This window comes from Macaca nemestrina, chromosome 1 (assembly GCF_043159975.1).
Source record: "Macaca nemestrina isolate mMacNem1 chromosome 1, mMacNem.hap1, whole genome shotgun sequence".
Lineage (NCBI taxonomy): Eukaryota > Metazoa > Chordata > Mammalia > Primates > Cercopithecidae > Macaca > Macaca nemestrina.
Window position 1 is genome coordinate 197,440,983 of NC_092125.1, and position 10,621 is coordinate 197,451,603.

Here is a 10,621-nt window from a genome sequence, read left to right on the forward strand (position 1 = left end):
TCAAGGCCTGCAGCTGCATGGAAAGTAAGCAGGGAACCAAGGAATAGGGGTGGAATTTGGAGTCACCCTTGATTTTGAATCCTGGCCCTGCCTCTTACTGCTCTCTTTGGGCAAGTCACTTCACTCTCTACTTTAGCTTTCGCGTCTATAAAATGGGAGTAATATGACTCACCTGGAAGGTTTGCTGCGCTGCTCAAAAGTAGTTCTGTTTGTAGCTGAGCATGGTGGCTCATGCCTGTAATCCCAGCACTATGGGAGGCCGAGGCAGGCAGATCACTTGAGCTCAGGAGTTTAAGCCTGGCCAACATGGCGAAACCCCATCTCTACAAAAAAATATAAAAATTAGCCAGGCAGGCCGGGCGCAGTGGCTCACGCCTGTAATCCTAGCACTTTGGGAGGCCAAGGTGGGCGGATCACGAGGTCAGGAGATCGAGACCATCCTGGCTAACATGGTGAAACCCCGTCTCCACTAAAAATACAAAAAAATTAGCCAGGCGTGGTGGTGGGCGCCTGTAGTCCCAGCTACTCTGGAGGCTGAGGCAGGAGAATGGCATGAACCTGGGAGGCAGAGCTTGCAGTGAGCCGAGGTCACGCCACCGCACTCCAGCCTGGGTGAGACTCCATCTCAAAAAAAAAAAAGAAAAAAAAATTCGCTGGGCACCATGGCTCACACCTATGGTCCCAGCTACTTGGGGGGCTAAGACAGGAGGATCACGTGAGCTGGGGGGCTGAGGTGGCAGGGAGGCAAGATCGTACCACTGCAGTCTGGCCTGGGTGACAAAGTAGTCCCTGTCTCAAAAAAAAAATAGTTCTGTTTGTTAAAATACAGTTAACTCTGCAAGTGTAATTTTTTTCTCCCCCTCTTTTTTTTTTTTTTGAGATGGAGTCTCACTTTGTTGCCCAGGCTGGAGTGCAATGGCACGATCTTGGCTCACTGCAACCTCCACTTTCCAGGTTCAAGTGGTTCCCCAGCCTCAGCCTCCAAAGTAGCTGGGACTACAGGCAGGCACCCGCCACCACACCCAGCTAATTTTTTGTATTTTTAGTAGAGACGGGGTTTCACCGTGTTAGCCAGGATGGTCTCAATCTCCCAACCTCATGATCGCCTGCCTCAGCCTCTCAAAGTGCTGGGATTACAGGAGTGAGCCACTGCACCCAGCCTCTCCCTTCTTATTGTTATAAACTCATAGGTAATGTCCCCAAACCATTACACACTTTTCACCCTCAGAATATTGATGTCTATGAAAATATACCAAGAAAAATGACAATAAATGTATTTTTTTCCAGGTATCCATGTTTCTAAAGGACAAAGTTCAGAATAATAATGGTCGCTTCGTGTTGCCGGTGTCCGGGCCTGTTCCCTGGGGAACTGAAGTTCCTGGACTCATCAGGTGAATTCCCAACAATGGTCAGAGCTATGTTTCAGGTGCTAGGAAATGCACATGGGCCGCAGACAGAACGCCGCACTGCTGAGCCGCTTGTGGTCTGCCCAGCCCTTCTCTCTCTTTTTGTTTGAGACAGAGTTTCGCTGTTGTTGCCCAGGCTGGAGTGCAATGGCGCCATCTCAGCTCACTGCAACCTCCGCCTCCTGGGTTCAAGTGATACTCCTGCCTCAGCCTCCCGAGTGGCTGCTGGGATTATACACATGCGCCAGCACGTCTGGCTAATTTTGTATTTTTAGTAGAGATGGGGTTTCTGCACATTGGTCAGTCTGGTCTCGGACTCCTGACCTCGGTTGATCCACCCGCCTCAGCCTCCCAAAATTACAGGCGTGAGCCACCACGCCCGGCCTCCAGCCCTTCTCTTTCTTTAGTAAAATAGCTATTGAAAAAGTCAGGTTCTAATCCCCACCTTGTCGCTTAGCAGAGGGACTTGAGGCAAGTTACCCAGTTCCCCAAGACTGATTTCCTCATCTGTTAAATGGTTACTGTGTGGATGAATAAGATAACAGTGATCTAACGTGCTTACAAAGCAATTGGCGTATACATATGCTCAATAAATATTATTATTGTATTATTATCATTATTATTATTACAACCAGCACCTTTATCTTGAAGGAGAGTACGTATTCCTTTTTGTTCTGTAGTACAAAGAATAAAGAAGCCTCCAGGACTACCTAAGCTTGGAGAGCATTCCATCATGTCATACTTTGTATTGTAGAATGTTCAACAACAAAGGTGAAGAAGTGAAGAGGATAGAATTCAAGCATGGTGGAAACTATGTCCCTGCACCCAAAGAAGGTTCTTTTGAACTTTATGGAGATCGAGTCCTGAAACTGGGAACTAACATGTAAGCAAATTCTTCTCTGAGTGAATTCAAGTCCAAGGGAGGTCACTTCATTAAAAAAAGCAGCCTGACTTCTGTTATGAAAATCCTGCCGACAATAGGAGTAATTTCCCCTTAGGTACACTGCATACAGAGGCCTGACATTTCAAAGGGCACCCAAGAACGCCAAACATAAGGCAACTCAGCAGAATGAAAAGATACATGATGTTCCATAGCCATGGAAGAGAACTAGCCAAAATCTGTGTTGCAGTGGAAATCCAGAAAGACTTATCCTTTCTGTAAAGCTGCATGTCTTTTCAGTGATGCATGTTACTCTTCACAAGAGGAGGCATTGCCACCCAGTCTCCCCGGGTGTTTTTCTTTGGGAAGAAGTGAAATGTGAGGGGTTATCGCTCACTCAGTTGCATTCTGTACCCACAGCACCTTTCTGGATGCTATTTAATGTCTCAGAATAAAAGCTACAAACTATGCTTACAAGTTAGAGGGAGGTCCGGGGAAAGGGGCTGGATAATGTCACCATTTTCTGTTGACACACCAGGTACAGCGTGAATCGGCCTGTGGAAACCCATATGTCTGGATCATCAAAGAACTTAGCCTCACGGACCCAGGTGAGCTTCTGCCTTCCTTGCCTACTCTCACAGCTTCTCTCTAGATACAGAAGTCTACATAAAGAGAGGTGGGATCGCTTTAGATTTTGGATCTAGCCAACATTTCCCTTGTTTTCAATCTTCTCCCTTCCACCTTATGAGTACACAGGTTTTAATTGTAGCTTTTCATGGAGACTTCCAGTGATCTCACTAATTAGGTAATTTTAGGCTTGGCTCAGCCACCATAATTAAGAGGAACCACCCACCAGGACATATGCAATAGCAGAGTACCAGTGCCATTAGGTCCATGATTGCTGACGTCAGCACTCGTGTGTATTCTGATCATTAAAACATTTCTTTGTAACGTTTCCCCCTACAGCACCACAGTAGCTAAGTCAGAGTCGGGGGTTTTAGTTTCTCTGAATTCCATCCTTACAAGTTTTCACTGAACTAGCTCCCAGCTAGCTGTAGGAGAGATCACAGAATATTAAATTATTCAGCAAACATTTATTAAACTGCTTCTATGGGCTGGGGACCCAGGGACACGAAGCTGACGTAGATGTGGTCCCATCCTGAAGGGGCCTCTGGTACCCTGGGAAAGACAGCGAAACAAACAACTAAAATGAGGTGGAGGAAGGGCTGGCTGGGGATCCTGAACAAAGTGCTGTAACAGAGGAACTCACGTCTGTCCAGTGGACAGGGATCACAGGGATCAAGAAGGCGTTTCAGAGGCAGGGATATTGAAGTGGGGCTGTAGAGTAGGTAAACTATGAAACAGCAGAGAGGGAGAAATGAGCACACAGACCAAGGTGACAGAGAAGCAAGAGTGTTCCCGGGAGGAGGATGGCAGCGTCTCCCATGAGGCTTACGTAATGGATCACAGCATAATGGAGGCTTGCTGGCAGAGACTCACCTGGACAGGGACACTGAGGCCTGATCAGGAAGGGGCATAAACTATTTGGGCTTTGTTCTTTCAAAAGGAAGCAGAGGGGTTTGTTTCAAGCCAGGGAGAAATGAGACGAAAACTGCATTTAGTTAACTAGTGGCGGAGTGAGGGGAGAGGCAGAACAGGGGAGGCCAGGCTAGAAGGAAGAGGGGTGCAGGATGAGGCAGGGTGAGAACTGAGAGAGGAGGGAATGGACTTGCGGGTGTGTTCCCGGCCATCACCACCTGAGGGCAGTGTGGCAGCGCCTCTGGAAGGAGACTGGACTGAGGCGACTTGTAAATACTGAGGAAACCCGATTGACAGAAAAGGAAGCCATACACTTCTTCAAGGAGGAAGGTAGTGAGAGGAGAAATGTGGATCCCTGGGGCTTCCACTTATGCGGACAGTATGAAAATCTCTGGTTTGCAAAGTTGCTACATTCCCTCTGCTTCTGATGTGATTGTTTTTCTTTTGGTTAAGCCTGCTTTCTACACTTTATTTGGACCTAGAAATAATTTAAATAGCAATTGTTTCACCTTATTTTATAATACCTACCTGTGTCTCTGAGGTTTTAGCAGGAAATGTGATTGCCTTCCTGTGGCTAAAAATCATGCAATTGTTTCTGCAGGAAAGCATTGCTCCAAACCCTCTTGCTAAAGAAGAGCTGAATTTCTTGGCCAGGCTGATGGGAGGGATGGAGATTAAGAAACCCAGTGGCCCTGAGCCTGGATTCCGGTTGAATCTCTTTACCACCGATGAAGAAGAGGAGTATGTTTTAAACCTGTTTCGTTAAAGACATATAAATATCCCAAATGTAACAAGAACCCAAAATGACCATTACAAACCGGTGGCACTTATAAATATTTGTGTAAATATCACAAACAAAATACCAACAAAGTTAATAATCTAGTTAAATAGCCCATCCATACCAGGATGAAATGGCCTGAACCTTCCGGAGTCATTCAAAAAAAGAGATGCAGCCGGGCACCGTGGCTCACACCTGTAATCCCAGCACTTTGGGAGGCCAAGGCAGGCAGATCACGAGGTCAGGAGGTCGAGACCATCCTGGCTAACATGGTGAAACCCCGTCTCTACTAAAAAAAAAATAAATAAATACAAAAAATTAGCTGGGTATGGTGGCACGTGCCTGTAATCTCAGCTACTCGGGAGGCTGAGGCAGGTGAGCCAAGACTGCGCCATTGCACTCCAGTCTGGGAGACACAGCAAGACTCCATGTCAAAAAAAAAAAAAAAAAAAAAAAAAAAAACAACCCAGAGATGGTGTGATGGTGCGCACCTGTAGTCCCAGCCACCCAGGAGGTTGAGGCGGAAGGATCACTTGAGCCCAGGAGTTTAAGGTTAAGCAAGCTGTGATCGTGCCACTGCATTCAGTCTAGGAGACAGAGCAACACCCTGTCTCTAAAAAATAATAATCAAGAAAACAAAAAAAGAGTTATAATGTTTTACTTATCAGAGCACAGCTGAATAAGCAGTGTTAGAAGCCAGGATGACCAGATTAAGGCAGTGTGTTAAGAAACCAGAGTGAAGTTGGAGCTTGATTTCCCTGTGTTTGACAGTATCACCCAAAACCAATAACAATAGTAAATCACCCACGGTGATTTATAGTGCTTTACAGTTTACAGAGCACTTTTTCAAGCATTATCTCATGTGATCCTCCTCAAAACCAAGTATTTGGCGTGAGTGTCACCTTCTATTTCCCATTCATTGAACTACTAATAACTTCTTTTGTTTACTTCTGTGTGACCAGTACTATGTAAAGTCCTGGGGATGCAAAGATGGAGTGTAAGACCTAGAGCCTGTCCTCAGGAAGCTCTCAGCTTAGTGGGAGAGCAAACATGTACATACATAAGTTATTTCAGTGCCGTGTCATGAATGCTCTAATTGAGGACAGTGACTGACTCTGCACTGGCAGATTGAAGGAGTTGGCATTTGATCTAGGTCTTGGAGTTTGCCAAGCAGAGGAAGGGAGGAAACATCCTTGGCAGGGTTTATAATGAGCAAAGTCACAGAGATATAAAAGAACTTGACTTTCTAGATCATAGGGTACATTGGTGGGAGATGGGGTAGAAAGTTCAAGAGAAATGGCAGAAGATGAGGCAGAAAATATAGGCTGCCAACTTATCAAGAGCCAGTTTGCCATGCTGGCAGGGAGAGAACCCTAACCTTGTACCCCTTTTCTTTACTATCTCATCCAGACAAGCAGCACTAACCAGGCCAGAAGAGTTATCCTATGAAGTTATCAACATACAAGCCACTCAGGTACGTACAGGGGATTACACAGGGTCCAATCTTATTCCCTTCCTCATCTTTTTTTTTTTTTTTTGAGACAGGTGTCACCCAGGTGAAGTGCAGTGGCTGAATCTCAGCTCACCGCAACCTCCACCTCCCAGGTTTAAATAATTCTCACACTTCAACCTGCCAAGTAGTTGGGATTACAGGTGCCGCCACTATGCCCAGCTAAATTTTTTTTTTTTTTTTTTTTTGAGACTGAGTCTGGCTCTGTCGCCCAGGCTGGAGTGCAGTGGCGCGATCTCGGCTCACTGCAAGCTCCGCCCCCCGGGTTCACGCCATTCTCCTGCCTCAGCCTCCCGAGTAGCTGGGACTACAGGCGCCGCCACCACGCCCGGCTAGTTTTTTGTATTTTTAGTAGAGACGGGGTTTCACCGTGTTAGCCAGAATGGTCTCAATCTCCTGACCTCGTGATCCGCCCGTCTCGGCCTCCCAAAGTGCTGGGATTACAGGCGTGAGCCACCGCGCCCGGCCTTTTTTTTTTTTTTTTAGTAGAGCTGGGGTTTCACCAAGTTGGCCAGGCTGGTCTTGAACTCCTGACCTCAAGTGATCCACCCACCTCGGCCTCCCAAAGTGCTGGGATTACAGAGGTGAGCCACCGCACCTGGCCTCCCTTCCTCCCTTCCTCATCTTACGTAATGTTGAACTTCAGAGACCCTCTTTTTCTTTTTTTTTTTTTTTTTTTTTTTTTTTTTTTTTTTGAGACTGAGTCTGGCTCTGTCGCCCAGGCTGGAGTGCAGTGGCCGGATCTCAGCTCACTGCAAGCTCCGCCTCCCGGGTTTACGCCATTCTCCTGCCTCAGCCTCCGGAGTAGCTGGGACCACAGGCGCCCGCCACCTCGCCCGGCTAGTTTTTTGTATTTTTTAGTAGAGACGGGGTTTCACCGTGTTAGCCAGGATGGTCTCGATCTCCTGACCTTGTGATCCGCCCGTCTCAGCCTCCCAAAGTGCTGGGATTACAGGCTTGAGCCACCGTGCCCGGCTGAGACCCTCTTTTTCAAGCAAGACTCAGGCTACAATATAGCTGTTAAGTGCTGTGTTGTCATTCCCCCTGCTCAAATTAAAGTTGTTTCTTCACTATACCCATCTGCCATTCTGGAGCAGCCAGGGATGCTTGGTTACATACATGTTGATTAAGAAAAAAAAAAAAAAAGACCCCCTTCTTCTCTCTGATCAGCCTGTAACTACAGTCCCTTTTCTGACAAACAGGTGCACAACTGAAACATATCAGTGGTGGGACAACAAACTAAGAGCCTACTGCACAAAGAGGCGGCCTCTGCCAGCACAGCCTCTTCATGCCCTTTTACCTCTCATTTCCCTCATAGGACCAGCAACGGAGCGAGGAGCTGGCTCGAATCATGGGGGAGTTTGAGATCATGGAGCAGCCAAGGCTGAGCACCAGCAAGGGGGACGATTTGCTCGCCATGATGGATGAGTTATAGCTGTTCTGACCAGGCGTCTTCTGCCCCCAGGGAGAGGCTGCTGGATGGTGATCCCTGGGGAATGCCCCATGGCCCAAAATGATGCTGCTAGTTTTCTACTGAGTGAAGCCATTACGTCTAGTTCTTGTTTATGCTGTAAGGAACTGTGTGAGCCTCCCTCGGGGAGCACTCACTCTTGAAGGCACACACATACACATATTTTCAGTGAAATACATTCTGACTTTTAAACATGACCTTTCCCATTTTATTCTTAATTCTGTGGCAACCACCGAAAGCCTCCTGAGCCATAGGTTTGGGCCCCAAAGTGGGTAAGGGGTCACCCCTGCTGTCATTTTCAGGATTACTATTTTAGCTTTCCTGTGGGGATCTACAAAGGCATGTAAACATTAACAAAATACTCAGTTTTCTGGGATACATTCTGCCTGTAGGCAAGTTTGAAATCAAAGACTGTTCCAGGCAGTTGCCATAAACAGTGAGGGCTCCGTGTAGAAGACCCTTTTCACCCTGGCGCACTAGGAACTGTAACCTCAGAGGCAGGGTAAGCAAGGCCACGGCGGGGAACACTCAGCTGGCCCCAGGCAGGACATGCCAGCGTCTGTACTTCCCCGCACGTCCATCTATCCATGCGGTGTCAGTTTATCCCATACTGAGATGTATACCAAGAGAATATTTTCTTCTTTTCAGCATGACATGTACTCCATACCCCCAGGGTCTTCCTCTACCCCTGAGTGTGCTTGTCTTCTAAAGATGCCCAGCAGGATGTGCTGTGACATCTGTCTCCTCTGGGTCACCGTGAGTCACCAAGCAGTACCCTAGGTTGGGTGCATGGGAGGCACATGTGGTATGCGCCTTTCCCTTCTGCTTTCCCACTGAGCCGCTTCCCTGGGCAGGAGTGGACTTTGCAGGATGCAGCAGGAGGCCAGGTCTCACTGGAATCCATGTAAAATGTCTCCAGCCAGGGCTGCCGTTATTGCTTCAGAAAGGCGTGGCAGCCCTCTGCCATAGGCTCCCTCCCGGGCCTGAGTAACTGGCATGTTCAGACCCATTAAATCCTATGGAAGGAATATCCAGAATGCCAAAAGGCTGGAGAGAAACTAAGTTGAGCTGGTCATTGCCTTAAATTGGGCCAACTACAGGAACCTCTCCATCCCCACACCTGGGACAGATCAAGGTGAACATCATTCTAGAATGTAATGGAATCACCATTTTCAAGCAATTCTCCTGGTGATTAATTCCATGTAATGGAAGCTGCCCTTTGGCTTTTCCAAAGGCAAAGGTTTTGGATACAGAATGTAAATCAGTGAAGGCCGGGCATGGTGGCTCATGCCTGTAATCCTAGCACTTTGGGAGGCTGAGGTGGGCAGATCACTTGAGGTCAGGAGTTCGAGAACAGCCTGACCAACATGGAGAAACCCCATTTCTATTAAAAATATAAAATTAGCTAGGCCTAGTAGTGCATGCCTGCAATCCCAGCTACTCAGGAGGCTGAGGCAGGAGAATCGCTTGAACCTGGGAGGCAGAGGTTGCAGTGAGCCAAGATCGTGCCATTGCACTCCAGCCTGGGCAACAAGAGCGAAACTCCATCTCAATAAAAAAAATCACCAATTAAATGTTAATTGCTCCCTACTCATCAAAGTTACACTTCCTTACCTATAAAGACACCCTCCCCCTCCACATACTCATGAAAAGTCTGTTGGGGAGGAGAAGCATATTGTGCTATAAAACACCTGTTGCATCAGATGTACAAAGTGCCTTTGGTTTTAGTCTCTTTTAAGCAATCTGGCCACCATTCAGGGGAGCCTGACTGGGTGACAGATGAATGGGAAAGTTCTGACCTGTTTTGAGTCCGGCTCCCACCTTGCTGTCACATACCAGAATGTCACCGCTCTGAGTGTGTCCCAGGGCCTTGGAGGTGGGCCGTGAGATGCCGAGAAGCAGCCGCAGCCTCCTCCCTCCACCTATCCCAGAGCGATGCTGGCGATTTCAAATGTATCTGTCCTATCAGTAAATAAACAAGATACAGATCTCTGGTATGACAACTCCACGATGAGGCAATCTGTGAGTTTCATGTCTCTAGACTTGCACAGATATTAAGAAAAGCAAGTTTGCCGGGCACGGTGGCTCAAGCCTGTAATCCCAGCACTTTGGGAGGCCGAGACGGGCGGATCACGAGGTCAGGAGATCGAGACCATCCTGGCTAACACAGTGAAACCCCGTCTCTACTAAAAAATACAAAAAACTAGCCGGGCGAGGTGGCGGGCGCCTGTAGTCCCAGCTACTCGGGAGGCTGAGGCAGGAGAATGGCGTGAACCCGGGAGACGGAGCTTGCAGTGAGCCGAGATCCGGCCACTGCACTCCAGCCTGGGTGACAGAGCGAGACTCCGTCTCCAGAAAAAAAAAAAAAAAAAGAAAAGAAAAGCAAGTTTATTTGCATGGTGGTTCAGGACTACGAGAGAAAGCATGGGAGTCGGTAGGAGGCAAAGTAGATAAAAAGTAGGAGGTCGAGGCTGCAGCGAGCCATGATTGTGCCACTGTACCCTAGCCTGAGTGACAGAGTGAGACCCCATCTCAACAAAAATAAAAAAAATAAAAACTCTAAAAAGATTTTATTTTCTGCATAAAATATGGATAAAGTACTAAAAACGCATGTATTCATTTAAAACCATGGCAAAGGGGCATAAGCATGTAATTCACCAAGACCCAGTGAACTTAAGGGGAAGGCATATGGTCAGAATCACGACACTGCACTCTGGCCCCATCCCTGCCCCCAATTCACCATGTCATCTTGGACCACTCACTAACCCTCACCAAGGGTCTCTCATCTATTAAAAAAGAAAAAGAACTCAAACTCAGCTTGCCCAGATAAGTTCCCGAGTTTATAGCTTCCTGGGCCCTGCCCCAGGCGGGACCTGAGAATGGGAGTCTTACCCGGGCTGCCCTCCACCCGCTGCTTTGGGGTATATCTGCTCTCTTTCAGCTCTTCTGTGACTGTAGCCTCTTCTCAACTAAGTTTCAAACCATCCCACTCTTGTTCTTAGGGTGTTAGAATGCCCTGTTGATTAAGTAAAGCAAT

The 10,621-nt window shown here is 47.6% G+C and overlaps 1 protein-coding gene and 1 non-coding gene across 5 annotated transcripts in view; both read left to right on the forward strand.

The window, feature by feature from the left end:
* Positions 1-7,781, forward strand: part of LOC105494724 (organic solute carrier partner 1) — a 32,295-nt gene extending 24,514 nt beyond the window's left edge. For all 4 annotated transcript variants that reach the window (XM_011763451.2, XM_011763452.2, XM_011763453.2 and 1 more), the window contains 6 exons: positions 1,288-1,391; positions 2,161-2,289; positions 2,825-2,894; positions 4,427-4,566; positions 6,014-6,077; positions 7,432-7,781. In XM_011763451.2, coding sequence (XP_011761753.1) covers positions 1,288-1,391; positions 2,161-2,289; positions 2,825-2,894; positions 4,427-4,566; positions 6,014-6,077; positions 7,432-7,548 — 624 coding nt within the window. In that variant the 3' untranslated portion in view covers positions 7,549-7,781. The remainder of the gene's footprint in view (positions 1-1,287; positions 1,392-2,160; positions 2,290-2,824; positions 2,895-4,426; positions 4,567-6,013; positions 6,078-7,431) is intronic.
* Positions 7,106-7,234, forward strand: LOC112429036 (small nucleolar RNA SNORA63). Its single transcript, XR_003021174.1, has one exon. It is a non-coding gene; the product is annotated as a small nucleolar RNA SNORA63 (small nucleolar RNA).
* Positions 7,782-10,621: the final 2,840 nt, after the last annotated feature.